General features: G+C 40.5%; 1 protein-coding gene across 2 annotated transcripts in view; it reads left to right on the forward strand.

Moving 5' to 3' along the window:
• The first annotated feature begins 360 nt into the window (after nucleotides 1-360).
• Nucleotides 361-23,808, forward strand: part of LOC135414968 (protein PHTF2) — a 124,574-nt gene continuing 101,126 nt past the window's right edge. The window contains exons 1-2 of one of the 2 annotated variants that reach the window (XM_064656361.1): nucleotides 361-988; nucleotides 11,889-12,002. In XM_064656361.1, the coding sequence (XP_064512431.1) occupies nucleotides 388-988; nucleotides 11,889-12,002 (715 nt within the window). In that variant the 5' untranslated portion in view covers nucleotides 361-387. The remainder of the gene's footprint in view (nucleotides 989-11,888; nucleotides 12,003-23,808) is intronic. The other variant, XM_064656370.1, reaches the window with a different exon arrangement.

Raw genomic sequence — 23,808 nt, forward strand, 5'->3', positions numbered from 1 at the left:
AGTCAGCGGTCCCCACAGCAGGGGAAGCCCAAAACCTGAGGTATTAACGAAACGCCCGGGTGGGCATTAATTCAAACCTTCCTTATTCACAAACAAACGGCTTTCTCGGGAGCGCCTCCCCCCACCCCTGCCGTCCCCTCCGCGTCCCCGTCCCCTCACCCCTCTCCCCTCCCGCCCCGTCAGCCCCCCTCGCGCTCCCTGCGCACTCAGCCGAGCCCGCCGCCCCCAATCCCCTCAGGACCCGCCCCCCTCTCCGCCCTGCGATTGGTCATTCCCACTGTCACTCCGGAGCCTCCTCTGCCCATTGGTCGAGACTGGGCAGCCGCTCCGCCTCCCCGGCGCTGTCGGTTGGGGCGAGCCGAGAGTAAATAGACGCCGGAGCCCAAGATGGCGGAGCCGCCTAGTCCCGGTCGTGGCGCGGCGCCCCCCGAGCAGGAGCCGCTCGGCGCCAGGGCGGCCCCGGACGCGAAGGGTTCCCGCGGATCCCAGCCGGCCGCCAAGAAGGTGAAGGGAGCCGAGGAGCGGAGCCTGAAGGGTGCGAAGCGCGTCAACGGCGAAGGGGGCGGCAGTGGCGGCGGGAGCGCCAAGCAGCCGCTGCCCGCGGTCGTGCCGAGCTACGGCGGCCCCGCGCCCTGGGGCTTCGCCGCGCTGCCCTCGGGCCCCTCGGCGGGCGCGGGGGGCTTCGCCTTCCCTGCCCCGCTGCCCCGGAAGCTGCTGCCGCCCGCGGTGCTGCTGCCGCCGTCCGCCTCCCCCTCCTCGTCCCACCCGCAGCACCAGCACCGCCACCACCGGCACCGCCTGGCGCTGGCGGCAGAGCCGGGGGGCGGCGGGAGCGGCGGGAGCGCCAAGCCCAAGAGGCCCAAGGAAAAGCGGGACAAGGAGAGGAGGAAGCACGGGGCGCTGCCCGTGGTGGCGGCAGCGGCGGGAGATGGCGGCGGGGGCCTGAGCCGGGAGGAGAACGGGGAGGTGAAGCTGCTGTTCCCGAAAGGTGAGCGCGGGGCAGCGCGGGCGGCCCGGGGCGGGGAGGCAGCGCTGGAAGGGGCAGGAAGAGCGGGGGGGGCTCGGCGGAGGTGCCCGGCGGGAGCAGGAGGGGGCTGTGGTGCCGGGCTGGGGGCTGCGGACAGTGCAGGACCCGGTCACACACCGCCGGCGTTGTGTAAGTTCGTGGGAAGGCAGCGGCGGCTCATAGTGCCGTCAATCCTGTCAAAAAAAGGGGGTGTGGAATTAGCGATGGCGTCAGCCAGAAGCTGCCAGAGGCCTTAGGTTTTCTTACCTATTAGGGAAATAAGGGTGCCGAGTAATTTATTAGAGATCTGCGAACAAAACTGAATTGAGGGAAAAACGGAGAAAACGTTTCAAAAAAAAAAAACAATTTAAAATTAAACCCTGAATGATCTCGTTTATTAGTCTGTTGATTTTTACAGGGTAAGTCGTTGAGTACTAGAGAACATGCTCTTAAAATTCAGATACTTGGACTTTTGAATTCTCATTTAGTTGCTGTTTCGGGTTTACTTTATTTCCTGAAGATCATATCTTCCAAGAAATGCTCGAGGCCTTCAGGAGAAGGGGAGGAGTGTTGGGTTAGTTCATTAGTAGTGCTGGACAAAAATGGCCATGTGAGGTAGGACAAGATGTTGGGCCAGATTCTTGCTTGGATTCCTGCTGACTGTGATCAACAATAAATCTTGGGAAGTAAAAGACAATGCATGAATATATGAAGACAGTGCAAGAATACATGCTTTTATTTCCAGTGTGTCCTTTCCCAGTCTCCAGTGACCTTAAACCAGATGTTGATGCTTTTGCATTTACATTGAAATATGAAGAATTTGAAACGTGTGCTCCATTATCTAGTTTAAGCAAGTTTCCTTTCTTTCAAAGGAAAGATAAATTGTAGCTGTTGTGTAGACTTAGGTTATTTTGATTGTGGCCTGTGTTTGTAGGATCAGACAAGCATGTAGAGAAATCTTATTAATAGCAAATATACCTTTTTGTCTATTGATTATATTGTCTGGGTGCCTTACTGCATTTTCCACTAATTTCCATGAGCATCTTGGTGTATGATTTACTTCCCTTTTAGTTTTTGGGTTTTTTTAGAGTATTTGGATTGGTGGTGTACAAGTGGTTTTTAAGTATCTCATTTCAGTGCTTTCAGGTATTCCATTTTAGTGCATTTTTCCTTGTTCCTGTTAAAAGGTGACTTGAAAAAAGTCTTAAGAAATGATGCTCAGAAATTATGTTGGTGAAGCCTTCTTGTCTTCAAGGATAGCTGCTAAGAAGCTGACCCAATATCCTTCTAGTAAAACTGTGTAATTAATAACCATATTCAATAAGATTGCCACAGTGTCCTACTAGTGTTACACAGTCATGTTAATAAGTCTCTGGGAACCATATTACAATAATAATATGTAACAATGTATAATAATGAAGTGTTTTTTCACATTGGTAAAAGAAATTGACACTGATGGTGTCAACTGAATAATTGTTGTGATTTTTCTTTAAAGAGGAGATTCTGCACCTTGTATCTGGAAAGGATATTTTCTTCGAACTTAAATGCTGACAGACACAGGTTCTTGACTTTTTACTTGCTGATTGCTCAGAGCAGATCTTTTTACCTCTCGTTTATTTTGTGAAAACCTACCTAATGCAACACATAAATTTTCCACAGCAAGTGTTTGGCATCTGAGTCTCCAGATTTCTGCTTAAAGGAAGTAGTTTCTATACCTAAAATTCTGTGGCATAATTTCTCATATAAATTAAGAACTTTACGTTCATTAGACTATATTTTTGCAGAGAAGGCTGTAAGGAAGTGAAGGATGCCCTGTGTCTTCTGCTGAGAGCAGCCAGCCTTTTAAAAGTGGTTCAGTATTTGACTGTAGATTAAAGAACAGGTTTGTGCTGTTAATCCTGTGAATAATTTACTTTTCAGAGAGGAAGGGAGAAATGCAGTTGTGATGCAGGGAGAAAAGAATGGCTGGGGGGCAGGCATGTAGAATCCTAAGCACAGAGGAAAACTAGGAATGACATATTACGGTGGGAGGGTAGAATATGCAGGGCTTGTGCTTAGGAGTACTGAAACTGTGGCTTAGACTGGAAGGAGATACCATAGGGACTGTGGTTGCAGCATATAATGAGTGAATTTGAGAAACTGACATGAAAGAGGGAGGAAAAGCAAAAGCTGTGGAAGAGGAAGGTGATTCTGGTCTTGTTTTGGGGCAAAAAATATTATACTTTGGTGCTGTAGAAAAGGCAAGGAGGGTTAGCAAAGTGTAGGATGGAAGAAGAAGGAAAATTTTAGTCAGTCTACAGTTACAACTTCAGGATGAGTTTAGAGGATTTTGTGTAATTAAAGTAGCTGAGAGGTTTGCACACACAGAAAATGTGGGGGGTGGGGGAGTAGGAAAAAAATATGCCCCTTAAGGTGTACTGAGATGAGTTCATAGAAGCTGTCACCCTGCAGCTTGAAATGCACTCTAAAAATTGACCTAATGCAGGCAAGTGCAGTCTGTTCTTCCTGGAGTCTGCAGTTGAATAACCTTTTTTGTCTTGGTGCAGTGGAAAATGAGCAGCAACATGGAATTAAGAGTATTGATTATTTTTCTCTCATAGCTTTCAGAACTGATACAAGTATCAGTGTTGCACCTGTCAGAAAGGAGATAGTGCCAGTGCAGACACTAGAGGTGTAGAGGTAGAAATACCAAGAGATAAGCAGGTGGAATGAGTAGGAGTTCCGTGGTTGTTTTGAGAATTTGAAGGTGGAAAAAATCCATCCTCCTCTTTGCAGCCAAAGGGGAGGTGCCTTGCAGGTGGGTACACGGGATGGAGTGGAATTCACAATTGGCTTTGCTCCGATAAGAGTGTGGGTGCCTGTGACTGGGGAGGAGGGTGCTGTGTGCCTGCTCTGCTCCACAGGGCAGTTGAGATGCCAGGAGAAAAAGCTTTACCTTGGTGAAGGCCTGCACAGATCTCAGTATTAGAGAAAATGAGGAGCAGAGCTAGGGGGATCAGGGGAAGAATGGCAACATTTGTCTCATGAGGTTGCTGGGTCTGTAGTGTAGACAAGGCAGTACAGGGAATCAGGGTGTGCAGTGCTGTGGAGTGAGAGATCTGGCCTTGCAAAATCATCATCATAAGACTTGGAGTAGTAACAATTACATTTTCCTAATTCTAGTTTATCTACTGTGATGATGATAAGGGATATTGAGGAGGACATTGTGAGAAGATTTTTCACCTAGCATTCAAAAGTGCTGATGAGAGGAGCTGATGTTAGTCCTTTGCTTGCAACAATGATTGTTGGATAAGAGAGCCTAGTTTTGAGGCACCTTTCTTTCCTAAGTGATAGGAAGATGTTAAACCTGCTAATAGCCAAGATGGATGATGTGTTTAAAGCTCTTCAAAATGGTTATATTTTCTTCCTTGAACAAGTCTTCATTTAAAGACTTCTCTGGTCTTTTAATTTATTGCAAAGACCTTTGAGTTGCAGAGTCATAACCAAACCTTACAACTTGTGATTCCATCAAATGAATGGAGTTCAGTGAACCCTTCTGAGATGATGATCTAGCATGCACAGAACCTGAAAGAACCTTTTGCAAGATGTATGATTTATCCTCTGTATACAAGGCTTAGGCTGTTTAAAATAAGCTTGAATTTCACTTGTCAAGTACATTCTGATAGTGGAACTAGAAGTTGTGCAATATTTTTGTTTTAAAACATGGTGTGAATCTGACAAAAGTGATTGCTGTTTCAGGTTATGACTATGCTGATTCAGTTAGTCATTTAACTGATAGTCTGCTCTAGCAGTTCATAGTTGAAATTGTTTTCATAACAGTGCAAAGCTCAGCTCAGCCGCTCCCCACTTCATCAGAGGACACCTGCCCAGAGTTTTTGTTTTGGTCTGCAGGCTTGCTGTAAGATGTAGTAATCCAGTTGCATGACCCATCAGTTCTGCTTTTCTTGCCCTTTCTGTGTACAGAATTCCTTTTTTTCTTCAGTGATCCATTTGCTGATTACCTCAGTGTACAAGCAGTTGCAAAACGAGGCTGGTATCTTTAACGTGCAGTTGGGGATTCCCCCATGAGCAGGAAAGCTGAATATGGTGCTGTAACTCTTGTTTTTCCTATTAGTTTGTTTCTCCCTTTGCCCCCCTCCTCCAGTTCTTTCTCCTGCTGTTTTTGAAGGATAAATTAGATTACATTTCAGGTGAGCATTTCCCACTGATTCTTCTAATAACTCTTGCATTATGTTGCATGACACTTCTGGGTTTTTGGCTTTTAAGAAGTTGCACTTTTCGATCTTTTTAAATTTGGTTTGCATCCAGTGGAATGCTCATTTCATACTCTGTGTTACTAAAGTAGGTTGGAGAAAGCTTTAGATCTTCTTCTTTTTCCCTTCTTTAGAACTGAGGCCATGAATCTTGCTGCTTTTGTTGTCTTTTTTTCTTGTGCTAAATGTTTCCTCCTTCTGTTAGCTTCCATTTCCTTTGCTTTTTTTTTTTTTTTTTGGTACTATGTGGCTTAATTCACTTCCCTCTTCCCTCTGCTGAACTCCTTAAATTCACCAGTTGTTTTCATGCTTGTGAGACCTCTTGATCACTCTCTTATGAATTCTTTGATATATTTCTATTTAGATACCACACTGTAAGCAGCAATATCTAGCAAGTGTTTAGGGTTTTAAGTGTGGTATTCAACAGGAAGAGGGACTTCTCAGATTTCTTTAGATGTTTGAGATGTATATGCAGTTTAGTTTTCAGAGCTGGTAGTGACATTAACTGTAAGTGTCCGCTGTTGAGATAAATTTGGAGCAGTGTATCTTTCTCCTGAGGGACCCTGACCCTTTTTCAGTGAGATAACCGGAAGCTTTGCTAGGCAGAACAAAATCTTTCACCTTCTAAGCTGGAGAACAAAGTCCCTCCTCTACCCCAGAATCCAGCTTTATGTGTAATTTACACAGCAGAAGCTTGCTCTGATTTTAGAATATGAAATAATTTCTCTTAGTTGACACAGGATCAGGAGGCTGAACCATCTGATCTGAAACCTCTTGTGAAGGCCTTGTTTGCAGCTGTCACGTTCTCTGTTACTGATTTCTGATGCAACTCCCCAGTGCCGGAGCTTAAACTTGGCTCGTTCAGTTCCGCGTGTCGAAAGTCTCCTTAGAAGTGTGAAGCTTGGAGGAATTGGGAACTGTAAAGATTGGAATTCAGTTTCTTGGAAGTATTTTCACTCTGAAAGGGGTCTGACTTCCTTTCCGTGCACTGAAGAGCTTGGGGAAATGTTCTCGCCTGATAAGAATATTTCTTTAGTCTTATCTTGGATTTTAAACCTAAATTACTGTAAGGGATGTCAGCCAGATATTCCTAGTTATTGGAACATGAAAGTTATCATTTTTGGGGGTGGGGTTTTTTTTTTTGGTCTTGGAAATACGGGTTTTTTCGTGTTCATTAAGTCAGGAAACCTGCTCTGCAGTGTACCTTGTAGGACCTAATAAAAGTGCAGGTGTCAAAGCTGTTAACATAGTGGTGTTAAATGTGCTTCATGTATCTGCATAACCAGTTAAGCATGGCTTCTTGAGGTTTTATTTCTATGGGTGTTTGTTTAAAGTGAGGAGAGAGTGCTGATGGAAGGAATGGTGACTGATGTTCTTGTACTCCCCTTCTTATCCCCCTTTCCTTTCAGTTACACTGCTGTTGGTGTTATCCATATTGATGATGTCCCTTAGCAGTAGTCTGTAAATATTTTGCCTCATATGCAGTGACAGCCCTTAAATCAAACAGAGGAGAGAGGCAGAATACTTTGAACATAATCTATGACTGACTACTAATGTGGATTACCATCTGGAAAACTGATGCAAAGCAGCTGCAGCTTTTGGCATCTGACAGGGTTGAACATCTCTCCTCTTTCAGTGCTGAAATGGACTTGCTTGAGCTCTTGCATCGGCTTCAAGGTGTGAATTTTCCAATCTGACAGTGACCACGTTGCACGTAATCCATCCACTACAGAGCATGTACTGGGTTTACCTTTTTGTCTGTAGAAAGCTTGCCATACAGGCAAAGATCTAATTAAATATCTGAAGTCAGATTGGTGTGTTCTGTGAATTTGGATTCCTTTATTTACTACTGCAGGAAATCACTGCAGTCATTACGAAAAGGCATCTCTGGAGTTAGGAAACAGAGGACTTTGACTATAGCCTTTAGCTGTAAATGGCTGTTTAACGTATAAATACAGCATATATCAATTTCTTTTACTTAGCCCAACATCCAGAAAAAATAAAAGCTTTTGGATTTGAGAAGGAAGTATATATATATATATATAATTCTTAATTAATTCAGTTAATTGTGTGGAGTCATTGCAAAGCGAAAGCATTCTTCAGATGCCATTTTAGGAGATGAGGCAGAACACTTCTTCGTAATAGAACTCTTCCTATCTGTATGTAGCACTCTTTTTATTTTAATATACTACTGTTGCTGCATTTCTTTCATGGGTGGGTGTACTGTTTCTGTGACATCAAAAACAAAGAACATGGACTTTGTGGTGACACTCATATTGTGAACTTGAATGAGACATCTGGAAATCTCTTAATCACTGGGGCAGTTTGTGAAGAACTGTAGCCCTTGGGAAGGAGTCACATTGGAGAAGTTTGTGTAGTACTGTCTCTTGTTGGAGGGACCCCACAGTGGAGCAGAGGTAGAGTGAGAGGAGAAGAAAGGAGCAAGAGGAAATGTGTGATGAACTGACCACAACCCCCATCCCCTGTCCCCTTGTGTCACCGAGAGAGAAGAATTAGAGAAAACTGGGAATGAAGTTAAGCCTGGAAAGAAGAGAGGGGCGGGGGGGAAGGTGGTTTTTACATTTAATTTTTGTTTCTCATAACCCCACTCTACTTTTGATTGCTAATAAATTAATTTTTTCCCCCAAGTTGAGTCTGTTTTGCCCATGATGGGAACTGGTATTATGTATGATCTCTCTGCCCTTAACTCGACCCATGAGCCTTTTGTTATATTTTCTCTCCTATGTCCAGCTGAGGAGGGAGGTCATAGTGTGGCTTTGGTGGGCACCTGGTGTCCAGCCAGGGTCAATTTGCCAGAAGAATTATAAATACTTCCATAGTAATAAAGACTTCTCCCTCCTGCCAGGCAGTAGAGCTTGAAAACTAAGGATTGAGCCCAGCTCTTACTGGACTTGCATGGCTGATTCCTACTGTACTTGGAATTTCTATCTTTTTTTTTTTTTTAACCCTGGTAAGGGCTATTTACAAACTCTGTTTAGTCTGTTACCAGTTATTTCCTGAGCAGTGTAACTCTCTGTCAAAATTACACAAAGTAAAAGTGTGTTTTGATAGGGGCAAAAATTCATGAAGATACAGATTTCTTTCCTTTTTTCCCTGGGGTACAGATTATTTCAAGCTGTTGGCTTTTAGTTTTAGTGTCTTTAGAGGTATGTAAAGGCATAGGAAGTCTGTGTATTTGGGATACATGATTTCCCTGAGGACTCATTTCATCCTGTTCCCTCACCAGCTCAAGAAGCTTTTTTTATTTTTTATTTGTTAGGAGTAGTATTGGTGAAGGCTAACTGCAGAATATTGTGTATGCATGGAAAGCTTAGCATAAACATCTCTCACTTTTTACTGCTTTGTGATCCTGTTGCCCTGCGAATGAAATGGAGACCAGTTGTAGCTCCTACTGGTAAACATCAAAAAAGCTGTACAAGAGCATTCCAGGTTTTCATAACTTCAATGGAACAAGTTTTTCTTGTTTTCCCTTGCCAACCTCACTTGTTGGTTGTTTATTCCCTGACATGTAGGTTGTACATTGCTTAATGTTGGAATACTCATTTTAAAGCAGGATTTTTGTGAAGAATTTTCATGTTTCTTGGTTGAAAAAGCGATATTTGGCCTGAAATTATGTGTGGCTGAAGGGAATTGTTACCTTGCCTTAGTGAAGATACTCAGTGAGATACTGGTCTGTGGCATTTTGGAAAGTCTCAGAGTTCTAGGCCTGTATTGAGCTGCATTGGCTTTATTGGGCAGCATTGTGTGATGGCTGCAGTTTTGGAGACTGTGCTTGGAGAATTGCACTTGCCCTTCCTTGTAAGGTGTCTGTGCTGTAGGCGTGTTGCCATCATGTTTATTGACTGTAATGACTGTCGGATGCTTCTGAATTTATTGACTTTGTAGAGTGGGCATAGAGAGCTTGTAGAGCTGCAGTAGATCTTGTGTTAATAATTAAATAATAAAATAATTTGGTTGATTTTTATCCCTGCATTCCAAGGATGCTGTGAAATGGAATATCTATCCCCGAGGAGAATAAATACTTGTAAACTGAAGACATTTGGCCTGAGAATTAAGCTCAAGTGTTAATCCATGGAATGACTGATTTTGACATAGATTTTTTTAGTGTATGAAATTTTTTCTTTATTTCAATATTTATGGGGTTTTTTTAAGAACTACTATCGCTAATCTGTTCTGTGAGCTTTGAGAGAGGAAATCTGAAAATTTGTACAATTAAATTGGGATTCTCAGCTGTTCTTTACTTGCCTCAGACTATTGACTGGTTTTGTTACAGTACTGTAATTTCTAGAAGGGAAACAGTTAAGTAAACTCTACTTCAAATCTTCCTCAGCTTCATTTACATTGCATTTGCAATGGCTTGAGGTGTGATATGATTGTGGCTGTTGCTAGAGGAGGTCACAGGATGCTTCCATTGTTTCTCTTGTCTGGAAGGTTTCGCCATTGACTCTGCTAATTGCTTTCTAGATGTGAAAATAAACTAGGGGCTCTTGAAAAGGTTTTGGCTTGTTCTCAGTCCTTATGTTTTGCTTCTGACAAAGCTGGAAGATTCATTGGCCTGTGATGCTATTCATGAGCTGGCAGTAAAGGATTCTTTCAGTCTTTTGTCCTCTCTCAGCAAGGCTTAGCATTTGTATATGCTCTTCAGTCTTTCTTTCGTTTGTAAATGATAGCAAAAGTCAAGTGTGCCTCTTAACCATACCAAAATGTGGAGATAAAATCTAGGTCTTCCCGTGATAATTGTAATCCTGGATGAGTCGAGCATTCAGCGCAGGTTATAAGTTGAGCCCGGTGTTACTGCTTACTTGCTGAGTGTCTGCTTTCAGAGTGTTACTTAAACTCCTGTTGTACAATTTATCTCTGACTTCATTCTCTTGAGTTGCAGGGGATTTACAACTTAGGGATTCCTTTTTGGGTAGAGACAAGCTGGAGAGGAAGGTTTATGCCTGCTTAACCTATTCCTAGAAAGGTTTGTGTTGCTTAGGAAAACTTGTTTGGTTTCCATGGTCTGCTATACACAAATCTGCTTTGTCATCCATCCCTTCTCACTGAGCTGTTAGAAGGGTTTTCTTGGACTTGACTGTTTCAGTCACTTAGAACAAAGATATTCAGACAGCTTAAAGCACAGCTACCTGATTCCTTATTTTTGTGCCAGCATAGTTTCTCTTCTCTTCACGATGCTTATCTTGATCCGTGGATAGACAACAGGCATGTCTCAACTGCCATCTCTTATGGGTTTTATTTACTTTCTTAGACTCTCCCTTAAATACATTCTTCCCTTCACCCTGACAACTGCGAGGGTTTGACTTCTGTATCCTTACTAGAAGACTCCTAAAAGGAAAGGTATGAATGCTGTGTAGTCATTGTTAAAGCATTCATTTATGTGCATTACTGTCAACTCCTTGCACCTTTATTAACATGTTTCATGAGTAGTTTGGTTGGGGGCCACTCTATACAGCCTTCTGGAACTGAGGAATATTTCTGATATGTTAGTAGTGAAGATACCTGCTGCTTCTATTTTATATAGATGCTTAAGGAAGAGTAATTGGATTTCTCTTTGCTTCCACTTGGGGTTTATAATGCAAGTACCATGAATAAAACATCAGGATTGCCTCAGCTATATTACTGAGAAAGCGTTCTGAAGCATAACATTATGTAGAAGCTTGAAATCAGATTTCCTCTTTCCCTGCGGAGGTTAAAAAGCTCAGTATACTCTTGGAGCAGGTACTGGCTTCAGGCCAAGACAGGAGGCATGAAGTGCTGGCTGCAGTGCATATAAGCCTAGTAAAATCTGACTTCTCTAAATGCTTGGCCTCGTAAGTGAATCTAAACTCGGCTGGAAAAGATTACTTTCGAAATGATGAATTCCTATGGGTCTGGTATATTACATGCAGAGAGCATGCCTAAAGGCTCTGCTTTTGTGTGTCAGGGATTTAAAAACATGGAGTGACTTGACAAGAAAGTAAATGAATAATGAGACTACTCAGGTGAGCTGTTGCTGATTGTAGGTAAGCAGGGGAAGCACAAGAGAATTACACTGGCTGTGCAAATACGGCACATTTCATGTGTTTTTATTAATTACATCTCACTGCATTAGTGTAGCCTGTGAACATAATGTAAAAGATTTTTAGCTGACAAATGACGTCTCATTCCAAGACACTTGCAAAAACCTTTAATTTCAGAGTATGTGTAGATAGTTCCGAGGTTTCCAGTGTAGATGTGCACCCAGGAAAATGCAAATTATAGTCTTTTTTTCCCCTCAATTCTTATGAAATGCACGTAATTTGAATTTCAAGGAATGAGCTGACTTCAGATGCAAAATAAGAGCAGAAGGTATAGCAGTAAGCAAAAATTTTTAATTTGTTTACAGTTAACTTGCTGGGTTGTTGTGTACAGTTCTAACATAACAGAAACAAAACTTGTCTGAGTTAAAGAAGCTTATGTTGGATTATACAACAGATAAATATTAGCTTTTCATATTATAAGTACTGGGATTTTCTTGTAACTCCTCCTTTTATCCTCTTAATAGAGCTTACATAAGAGTAATATGAAACATGTATGTGACAATTAATTTACTGTTCCTACTTAATTGTGAAATATTTGCATTTCAGCTCAAATCAAAGACAAAGTTAAAGAAAGGGAAAAGAAGCAAAAAGAGAAGAAGAAGCATAAAATAATGAATGAAATCAAGAAAGAAAATGGAGAGATCAAATTATTGCAGAAAGGTATGTTCAAACTATGTAGTGTTTTTTCATTCTAAGTTCTTAAAATATTTGTGTTTAGATACTGGGTTTCAATACTGTGTTTTTCATTTAGCTTATGCCATTTTCTCTAGTTAGTTGGTATGAGGATTGCAAGTTAAAACCTAACTGTAGATGTTACTTTTTTTGTCGAATGTATTAGGTGCTGGAGATTAAAGATAAAACTGTCACCATGGTGTTGCATATACATTAGTAGTATTAGGAAAGACCAGTACTTCAAGGAATAATATTGGTGATACCTTGTTCAATAACTGCAGAGAAGATGCAGGTTATCATTTTATTTATTGTGGAGAAGAAAAATGAATGTGTTACATTTTATGTCTACAAAACTGAGTAACTAAGGAGTTGTAATTCAGAAACTTTGTCAAATACTAAAATGTTACATGCAACATGCAGCCTTAATTTTGGCTAATTTCTTCAACTTTGTTTTCTGTAAAGGAATGTCGTTAAGAAAATGTTTTCACATGACTTGTGCATCCACTGATTGTTAGAATTGTACAGTAGTTGAGGCTGGAAGGGGCCTAGTCTGACACTGCTCCAAGTAGGGTCAATTAGAGCAGGTTGCCCAGGACTATCAGACTGTCTCCAAGGGTGGAGGCAACACAGTCTCTCTGGACAATTAGATTCAGTCTAGATATAAGGAAGATTTTTTTATGATGATGGTGGTGGGAGACTGGAACAGGTTGCCCAGAGGGGTGGTAGATGTCCCATCCTTAGAAATATTCAAGGTCAGGTTGGATGGGGCTTTGAATAACTGGATCTAATTGAAGATGTCCCTGCTCATTGCAGGACTGGATGGCCTTCAATGGTCTGTTCCTACAGAAAGTATTCTATGAGTCTGTTGTATGATCTTTGCTATGAGGAGAGACAGCTGGGGCTGAGAAGGCTGGAGAAGAGGCTCAAGGGGGATCTCCTCAGTGTGTATAAACACCTCATGAAGAAGGTTACCAGCCTATGCTGGTTCATGAGGTTATTCCTCTCAGGTGCAGGGCTTTGCCCATCCCTCTGTCGACTTCATGAGTCCCCCAGGTTGGCTCATTTCTACAGTGTCTCAAGGTCCCTCTCACAGGCAGCACAATCCTGTGGTGTGTCAAACCCTCCTTCCAGTTTTGTGTCACCTGCATCTTGCTGAGGGTGTGCTCCGTCCCATGACACAATTAATGAAGATGCTGAACAGTACTGGCACAAGATATCAAGGTCTGGATTTATCCACTAGGGACTGTTTTCCAGCTGGGCTTTGTAATGCTGCTCAGAACCCTTTGAGCACAGCAGTTAAGCCAGTTCTTGAACTACCTTAGGTCATGCTACATTAGATTTTTTGTGAGGGTGTTGCTTATTTGAGTAGACCAATTTTTTTTTTTTAATATGTTATTTTCAGATTCTGCCTTTGAAGTTAGGAACAAATTCCTGATATGTTTTTCTGTTACCTTGTCTGCTGTAGGATTTAATTTAGAAACCAGAAACTGAAACCCTCAAATCAAAACTTGATCTTCAAAATGTTCCTATGATGTCAGAGGCACAGAACCTGGTAATTACTGCATCATATATGATACTCTGCACACAAGTTAACTGTATTAGCTATGACAGCTTCAAACCTGCTTTGATCAGATCTAAAGGTATTGCCTTGAACACAGGAGTGTAAACTGATGACTTCCTGTGAGAGGGACAGGTGTGACTTGTCTTTGCTGAGCGTGGAAGGAAGTTGGTGGTTGAGATACTGGAGATACTGAGCAAAGCTTAACTGCCTCAACAGTGAGGTTCTTCAGGCTTTGTTTGAGTCACAGCCTTTTTTACACTGGGTCCTGTTTCTGTTGCCGTTCAGCAGATCAGGTGGAAGCTGCAAAGACAGGAAGTCTTCTTACACAGATCTAATAAATGATGCCTGGTGGGGCTGTTGAGCCAAAAATAGTGCTTTACTTTCAAAGTAATGTAAAAATTTATATGCCCAGGGACTGTGTTAGAACATCTCTGCCGAGTAGCAGGATGGGTTGTTCTCATGGAGAACGCTTCTACAAGTGCATTAGATGCCTTACTCTATTTCACTTGACTTGTTACCAGTCAAGTGTGTTTTAGGTTTTCTTTAAGGTGTTGGAAAGAAGTGTTTTTAGAGGCTATGTTTGGTTTTTCAGTATCCTGCAAAATTGACTCCTGTTTCAGGAAAAGAAGGGGATGTGTCAGGAGAGCAGATAGATTCTCTCCACTGGGTTTGTATCCCATTCAGAACAGCAGGTCAGTGTTTTCTGTGGGCCTCCAAAATCTGACTGGATATGCTTGTATGTGCTGTGACGTTCATATAACATTTCCTGAGTCGTTTAGCTGATCTGGTTTTACATCCTGGGCAAGAGACAGCAAAGGCAGAAGTGCTTTAAGGTGCAGCTTCTTGTATGTATCAGTCTCTGTGACCTTCTCAAATATTAACTCTATCTAAGGGTGTCTTCTTCCTGTGTAGCAAAGGCTCCAGGCCCTATTGTTCTGAGCTCAGAATTTACTGCGTGGGATTTGAACAAAGTTTTGGAATGAGTCTGCTTCCCTTTTCTTTGCATTTTTGGGTTTATGGTTGGTTTTTCTTTTTTTGTTTGTGTATGTCTAGAGACTGGCACTACAGTGCCTAAAGGCATTTTATTTCCTTTTCCTAGTTATTAGATCTATATCTTGTTGTAAAATGTTGCTCTGACCATCTGTTTGTGACTTACTTTCTTTGAGGGGCTGGAGGTAACAGTCTGTGAGACTTCAGACAGCTAAAGCAGCTGGCCAAGGTGAAAAGTGACTAGTTATAGAAGAAGTCAGTAGTGAGGGACTGATGCCTTTTTGAGGGAGAGCTGGTGCATAAGCCTGATTTTGATGCTTTAAGCTGAATGTGGAAGTGTTACTTGTATGAGGAAGCTCAGGGGTGTAAGCTGTTCATCTGCCTAAACTTGTGTTGGCGTTCTGTTGAAAGCCGTGATAAAACTTGCCAATGTTGGAGACAGACAGTTCTTGAAGAGGGTATTTTTTTTGCAGTTCCTAAGGCTGCTAAAGGAAATGAGGCACTTTCAGAGAGGCTGATGGCTTTTGTTATGAATCTAGAATGAAAAGGTTTTTTGTCACCCTTTTGCACTTGAAGCTGTATTCTCTGAAGAATAAAGCTATCTGATTGCCTCTATGTCTCACAGTCTGTTATGTGGAAGAGCTCAGTTTTTGAAAAAAAAAAAGCTTCTTGGCACATGCATATTGCTAAAAATTCAGAAACTATAAGTGAATTAAACTTATTTAAAAAAAAAATTTGCATAGTAAACAGTTACCTTCTAGAAATGGAGAGTTTCATACAAAAAATTTGATGTGACTGAAAGTTACTGGAGGTCCTGCAAAATGGAAGATGATTAATAGGTTTATTTGTAAACAGTCCCATTTGTGTTTTTTCTTTAAGAAAAAAAACAGTCAGTCTTGTTTTTCACATTATTTATATCAGAGCACAACAATAGCTAAAAATGCAGTAGGATAAATTCTTAGTGTTTCTGCAAGGTTAAATGCCTTGGGTTATTGAATGCCAAAATGCAGGAAAGAACTGAAAATGAATATTTTATTTTGCTGGTATAAACATATGTAAGTACAAATTGTTTTATAAAGCTTTCTTTTATTATTATTCTGGAAGAAAGTACATTTAATTGCACATTCTTATGAACCTTTTAAATTTTTTATAGATTGGTTTTGCACAGAAGTAATTATAAAATTGGTATATTGAACACGAGACCTGAGTCATACTGCATGCTTTTTCCATCCACTGTATTTTGTCTGTGTGTATCTTTAGGGAGAATGTTGAAGGATTTATTTGCACTTTAGTTGATGGGACATTGAGGGAATGGGTAAGACTGAAGTAGGAGTGTAGGGCACACAACCCATCACACTGATTTGCCTGTAATACTGAGTTTGCTTCACAGTCCTTATGCTCCAAGTTACTAACTTTTACCAATAAAATATATGAGTTTGGGGTAAAACACAGATGTTGAATGTGATGGAGCAGGTGGCAGCTGGAGGGAGAGCTGTGCTGTAAAGCTTTGAAGTGTGTCTTGCTGGAGGTGGGGGTCTGGGACTTGAAGCAAAGGCTTCTGGTACATCAATGAAAAGTGAAAGCCTTTTTCTACAACTGCTTGCAAAATCTCTGATTTTTTTATATGATTTTTTTAAAATGAGATCTGAAGGCTGTGGTTACAAATTATGATAGTCTGTTTAGCATATGCACGTGTATTATTTGGAATGTCTTTTTATGGTGAAGACTGGAAATAATTGTGGTTTTTGAATTACTGTGTTTCAAATATGAGACTTCTGCGAGAATTTCAGTGCTGTCACATTTATAGGAGTTCTTCCTTCGAGAACAGTCTTTGTACCTCTGGATTATTGCTAGTAAATATCTGAGTAAGTTGTTAGGCTGCGTGCACACAAAATATTTTTCTTTTACCTTCTGATTGTGTTGTTTATGGGAAGTGGGTTTCAGTTCTAATTTTGATGCTACAGATGAATTAAAATACTGTGATGGTCAGTTCAGAAAAGAGGTCTGCTTCTATGTGTGTTTCTCTGCTGTCTTTAAAGTTCTTCCACAGCAGAGTGAAAAGTGCTGGTAGAGGAGTGTGTGTGTGTTGAAGTGAAAGGCTTCATTGAAACAAGGTGATTAAATCGGCACTTTTTCACCTCATGCTGTATTTTAAGATCCAGGAGTGTGGAACTGCACAAAAACTTTGTCCTGCATTGATTCCTCTTAGATTTTTCTTCTCATATGAAGACTTTTAATTTTGAACAGAAATCTTCTGTTGGACCTTTCCTCTCCACAGAGTTTTCTGTGCTTGCTTTTAGTCTAGCTGGGATTTCTGTTAATGGTTTTTATTTGGGTTGTTCCCTTATTTGGAGAACAGATATTTAGAGGTATGGAAGGAAGAACAGATTGCTGCTTTTTGGTGTACTTCTATAAGGTACATAAAATAGTTAAATTATAATTTTATATATATGTTTAGTGTGGTAACTCAGATGACCAGACTCCAGAGGGCTGTTTGCAGACTTCATATTTTCAGTCTGTTTGTTGTAGAAAAACTAACTGGAAATATTTTAGACATTGGTATTTTTTTATTCGTCACTTTATAAATCTCTGCTTATTTTACAACATGTCGTTGAAGTTCATTGGTGCGGTTGTTGGAAAGGATGTAAGAAGAAGCATGTTGGGATCTTCCTGTATGGCTCTGGTAGGCAAGGGACGGTTATGTTAAGGAGCTGAACATGGTAGAAGTTGATGCATATCTTTGTAGCAACTTTTATCACATGTTGTGTTTGTACGTCCATAAGTGTCACCTTCTGAAAATCTTAAATAGCTGCTCTCAAGGTGGTTGTGACTATTCAGCTTCCAGGAGACAACATGAAATAGGATTATTTGATGTATTTTAGGCTTGACTTTTCTGATGTTTAATAGTCAAGCTTTCAAGCCTGTAAATAGAACAAGGTAGCTGTCAGTTGTCAGTTGCTCCTGCTGTTCGGTTTGTTTCCTGGGCTCTGTACTGAGGCATCTTGAAATTGTTTGTTTTCAGCACGTGGCCTATTAGCTTTGCAACGTGTCAGCAGCTGATCTTGCTCATTCCCCTTATTTGTGGAGTGACTGTGCATTTCATGTCTGTTTAGAATTCCATGTGCCCATTTTAAGTCAATTAGGAAGTCAGTTTTCTAATAATTTTGAGCTATTTTTAATACGTTTTTCATTAACTCACCAAATTATTACATAGAATCATATTTATTGAAAGAGATTTAAAAATAAATATATAACATGTGATACATTAGTTAACTGACAGTTTTCTAATTTTGTTATCTGGGACAAACGTGAGGGGTTTTTAATATCTAAAATGCTGCTCATGTTTTTTTCTTGTGCTGGGTAGATTTTTATTTTTTTTTTTAGAATTTTTTTCTTTTTTTTTTGGCCACCCTAAGTGACAGTGGCTTCAAGAACGCTTATATTCTGTGTGACTGCATATTTTATTTATTTACTGGTTCATGAATGGCATCTTGGCTGGTCCTGTTCAATTTTTTTTAGTGTTTGTGGTTATGAACTTTAAACTCCCTGGAAGATCCAGGGGGACACTTCTGTGGTTTGAACTGGGATTTTTGTGTTGGCTATTTAAAGACTCAGCCTGAAGAGCTGTAGCAGAGCTGAGACACTATATCAGTAGCTTTAGAGTGAATTGCAGTGAGAGTCGTGTCTCTGACCGTGTGGGACTATGGGAAGAAAGTGAAGATCATTAATTGGAGATTATTCTCACTTGTCCCTTACTGGAGAGGGCTGCAGTGGGAGGTGGTTGGTACAGGACCAAGCCCAAGACTAGAGCTTGTGCTGTAGCTGATGGCAGAACAGCCAGGGCCTTGCAGAGCCAGGGGTGTACAGGCAGCTGGTTGGCGCTGCTGGGTGTGTTCATGTGCCATAGAGTGAGGAGGAAGCTGCTGTGTGCCAGTCCTTCTGTTCAGTTGAAAAAAATCTAGGAAATGTGGTCCCTGTTTAGGCTTCTCTGGGTTGATGTTCTTTCATCTTTTTGCTCCTCACCAAGTGCTCCTCAACTCTCTTAAATTTTGGTGACTGGGCTTTCCTCAAGTGCAGAAATCAAAACTGTCTTTAATTACTGACTGCTATTAAAAATGTTTGTGTCTTCCTGCTACTAGTTGTCAGCTAGAAAACTGTGGTAAATGAATAATTTAGTTATTAATTTTTGGGTTTTGTTTTGAAATGTCAAAAGTCCCTCCTTAATAATTTTGGTGGCTGTGACCTCAAAGTTGAGAAATGCTGCTCTGGTTGAAGCAACTGAATGAAGTATTTTACTTCATGGCTTCTGCTCATTTCAAATTTCATGTCAAATGTTCTAATGGACAAAACACAACATAAAGTAAACTTCAGGTAATGTCTAACTTTTCTAGGTGTAAAAACTTACTCTTGTAAAGTGTCTGTAGTTAACCAGACTTCAGGCTGTCTAACATTAATTTAAAATACAAGCGTGGGTCATCAAGTAATAACAGAGCATTGACTGATTTATATAAAATTTGAATAGTTCTGAATCTCAGTCCTATGCTGTGTCTGACAGGGATATTGTGTCACCACAAGAAATGAAATGTACTGAGTTACCCTGAAAGTTCTGCCTTTCCTATAGATGCATGTATGGTAGGAGTAAGGCATGACTTGCCTAGATGATGGTTAAAAGTTTGTTTAGAGGTAGTTCTTATACTGCTGAGTTTGTGCATGCCTCAACAGAATGAACATGCATTTCCATTCTTCTAACTTCCTTAATAATGTGCTGCAAGTTTTATAACTTCATCCTCATGCAGACATGAGTAGCCAAATAAGAGCAGAAGGAGAATTAAAATTTTACTGTTCTTTTTTTTTTTTCTCCCAGTCCAGTTAAGTGTGAACTCAGTTTGCTTTTTAACTTCAGGTCAAGGGGAAAGCTCCTGTAAAAGTCTATGGGTGCTGAGAGTTTTTCTACTCACCCCCTGTCTCTGTTATTTCTCATTCTTGGGGTCCTACAGCACTTCTCTGACTCACCTTAACTAACTTGTTTTTAATTCAAGTGAAAATTGTTAACTTCTGTCTTGAGTTTTCAAACCATGCAGTGGAAAAAGGTTTTATGTTTATAGCTGGTTCAGTAGCTGTGTGTGTCTAAATGCATCTCAGGACACAGGGACAAAGATGCTGTGCACTTCAGAAGGGGTGCTGTCTTGGCTGCAGTTAGGTTCTAGCAGTTGAATGGATATGTATGTATGTACACACCTTTATTGTGATTGCTGGTGAAGGATCTCTGAAACACCTATCTTGGAAGTTTTGGGTTGTGAGTGCCTCAGCAGTAAGTACTTGAGAGGTGAAATCAGCTTGCGTGGAGCACTGAACTCTGCTGCCAAATCTTGCTTAAAACTAAGCTGGCTTGGATATCTCAGTCTTGTGTTGGGATCTTTATTTAGCCTTTTGGATTGCTTACTTAATGTTTTCACAGAATTCTGTATGTCTGCTCTGAGGCAACTCGATTACTGCCCTGGGGAGATGTGGAAAGCAGCTGTTCTTTTTTGGTGTCCATTAGCCAAGTGTCAAAGCAGCATTATTGGTTTTGGAAGCAGCAGCACATTTTACTTTAAAGTATTTTGATATATGCAGCAGAGGAGAGACTGGATGAGTGGGTTTCTGCTCCTCTCTACAGCTAATGCAGAAGAAGAATAAGATGAAAGTATTTATTTGGCATTGCTGATAGCAGTCCCAGTATTTCAGCAAACTAACTCCTTTTGCTGTTACAGTATTTGCAACTTCTGAGCAGCTTTAAATACCTACTTCAGAGTGGATCTTTGAAATTCAGTAGAGCAGAAGCCTTAGGCTAGAAATGTGCTTCCTTCTCATTCTGTCACAGTTTATTCAAGCTTTGCTAAAAAATCCTGCTTACTTCTAGAAATCAGTTTTCCATTTTGTGTTTGTAGTCTTCAGGAGAACTGTCTGTATGTGGAAATAGTTGAACATAAATATTCTAAAATTGGGGGTATGTGGATGTCAAAGCAGAATGGGGAGTGAGCACTGTACAGCACCACCCACACTCGCTGTAAGAAAGGACAGAGGGCAGAAATTGTAGCCTGATCCATATTACAGTTAAATAAACTAAAATGTTACCTTTAAAAGATAAATTGTGTAACCTCTATGTTGAATTGAAGAATTCAAGCTTTGGGGTTAGGGAGCTTTCTGTTAAGGTTTGTTAGGAAATGGATCCTGTCTCCTATATGTACTGTTGTCTGAGGTGGTGGGACTTCCTTTCCCCCCCTTAAAAATTCAGCCTTGTTCAGTGCTGGAGGTGGATAGATGAAGGTGTGGGGAGCAGATCAAGTGTTTTCTGCCACTGATGAGGAGTGGGCTTTAGTACCCCTCAGTGCCTGCTCTCAATGGTCTCCATGCTTTAGTTCCTGTCAGACAGCGCTGTGAACCACTTCTGTTCTCTGTTCCAGAGCAGCAAAGTGAATAGTTTTCTGCTGAGCCATTGAGTTACTGTGCAATCAGATGAGCATCAGGCAGTAGCAGGAATGGTGCAGGACTGTGTGTCAGGAGCAGTGGCAGAGGAGAGTGGGGGGTTGGACTCATCCGTGGCAGCAAGCTCATACATTGCTCAGCTGTGTCATGTATCCACATTTGAAGGCTTGAACAAATAATTACACATTTCACATTTTTTCAGTCTTTCAGTATTCAATTTAATTTTATAATATAAATATTTTCTCTTTGAAATACGGTGTATGAAATGTCTAAGAATAATTTTCTGTAAGTACGTAATGTGCTGCCAGTGTGGAAATGAAGTAGAGTTCTTGACAGAATCTGTCTTGTGTGTGCAGTAGCAAAAACCTGTGTGAATTTGAAAAAAGCTTGGAAACAACTAATCAGTTTTTGAAGTCATGTTACCTTTTAATTCCTGCTTGAATTAGTTTAGAGAACTAAGTTTTGCTCTTGTTGGTAGGTAGGTTTTTTTTGAAAGTCTTTAATTCTGGAAATGTTTTGGAAAAATCCCATTTGGAATCCTTTTTATCTTCTGACTTCTGTGTTTTAAGGCTTTTTTCCTCTTCAGTGCCATCAGTAGCTCAGACTCCTGATTCATGTTTTGTCTCACAGGGATAAACACCATTTTTCTCTTTCTTTCTAGTTGCAAGTAGCATTTCAGGGGTTCCTGCTACTTTCCATCATAGGTCTTCTGGTGTTTTTTTGCTGTGTAGCCTGCTGTTCTTTCAGTGATTGTTGCTGTTTTGGTTTCCAAGTGTTTCAGAATTTAAAATGTTCTCAGTTCTATCCTTTTTATATATAGAGGTCCAAAAAATTCTGTGGAAGAGAGTTTTGTTCAGAGATGAGAGGCTGTTAGCAAATATTTATTTGATTCCAAATTGTGTGCCCCAGTTTTGCAACGTAGCATAATTTGGGAAAGTGTGTACTGATGAATTGTAATACTTGATATATGTGTAAATGGCATAACCCTTTTATCTTGAGTTCAAAAGTAAAAACAGACTGTATAAAAATCTATTTATTTAAAGCTGAACAGAAAATTTCTTATCAAGCTGGAAAGAAGACTGTTGGATACCAGAAAAAGAATTATTTTTATCCTGTGGCTGAGAGCTTTTTTCCTTTCTGAAACTTTCACAGAGATGGTGTGAAAACAAACACAGAGATTGATAAATGTTCTTCACTTCAAGAATGTCTTAGTGTAATTCCTCCTAAGATTTTAAAGGCTTCCATAAATATATACCAACTTAACTAAAACTTATTTTTACAACTGGTATTGAGCACAAACCTTTTTGGACACGTTCATGTGAACTTTGCATAATTTGAGACTGGTCTACATTCCATCTGTCTGATTTTAATTGTTATATTGGTTTTGTTTTGTTGTTGTTTCTGTCTTAAAAGCACCACTGCTTTCAAGACCACGGCTGTGCTCTTTTGAGTGCTGCTTGCTCAGGATTAGAATAGAAACGACTAATTCAGCTGGAAGGGGCCTACAGTGATCATTCAGTCCCACTGCCCCACCACTTCAGGGCTGACCAAAAGTTAGTGTGTTGTTAAGGGCATTGTCCAAATGCCTCTTAAACACTGACAGGCCTGGGGCATCCACCACCTCTCTAAGGAAGCCTGTTTTGTAGTGTAGTAGCAGACTTTTTTTAAATATATGTATTTTATTTTTATTTTTTTATTTTATTGTACAGCTGCATCTGTGAAATACAGTAAGTGATGGGTTAAAAAAGCAGCCACCATATACTACAGGATAAGTTGAGTGAAATTGGTTGTTAGTCAGTAAAACTTCTCAGAAGATAGAATCAAAGGCAGGGCATGGGACAGATTGGAAGGGGAAATCAGATCATCTTCCTTCTTGTACTGTGGGAATGGAAGTCAATAATTTTTGAAGTAGTTTTGCACAAATACAGATTCATACCCATCTCATGTAAGTACTTCACATTTCAACTAGCAATAATGGAATGTAATTTTATAGCTGGATGTTCAACAAGAATATGTAGATGCCAATCTTCAGTTGTCTTAGGATTTTCCTTGGTCATTATAAACATGTTCAAGTACAACAGAGAAATTTGGCTCTTGCCATAGCAAATAGCTTCTTGCTTTGCACTTAGTTGTGGTATGTGTTGCTGTTTCTATTACTGCTGATTGCACCCCAGTGAATAGAAATTTCCATCCTTTCCCTACTGTGCACGAAGTCCCAGATCTGAGTGATTAGTCCCCACAGAAATCTGAGCTCCATTTTAGGACAAGTGAAGTGGGTTGGCAGGTATCTCCTACTTCCTTCTGCCTTGACATGCTCCAGCATTTGGTGCTATAAATCCATATTTTCTATATTCATACTAATATAATCTCTGAAAATGTTTGACTTCTTTGCAATATCCATCAATATAGCAACAAATTTTCATGTTTAGAGTGAAACAATTTTAAAATTATTAGTTAAAGCATGTTTAAGAATTTGAAATACCTATATGTTCTTGGATGCTTTCTGGTTGTGTATTCCTGCAGTTAGGAGGGGGGAAAAAATGTCTGTTCTATAGTCTGCATTTTGAGATTTCTAAGCCTGTATTATAGAACTTTTCACTGTCATAAACCACCATTTCTTTGTGGTTTTTTTTTTCCCCCTGAATGGAGTTGGTGCCATAATGACACCATTACCATACCCTAGAATGTGAGTAGTAGGTGATTTTTGTCAGGTGGTGACATTTCACTTAAGTACCCTGCTACCCTCAATGAACTATTTTCAGTACTCCTCTAACA

Source organism: Pseudopipra pipra, chromosome 5 (genome assembly GCF_036250125.1).
Source record: "Pseudopipra pipra isolate bDixPip1 chromosome 5, bDixPip1.hap1, whole genome shotgun sequence".
NCBI lineage: Eukaryota > Metazoa > Chordata > Aves > Passeriformes > Pipridae > Pseudopipra > Pseudopipra pipra.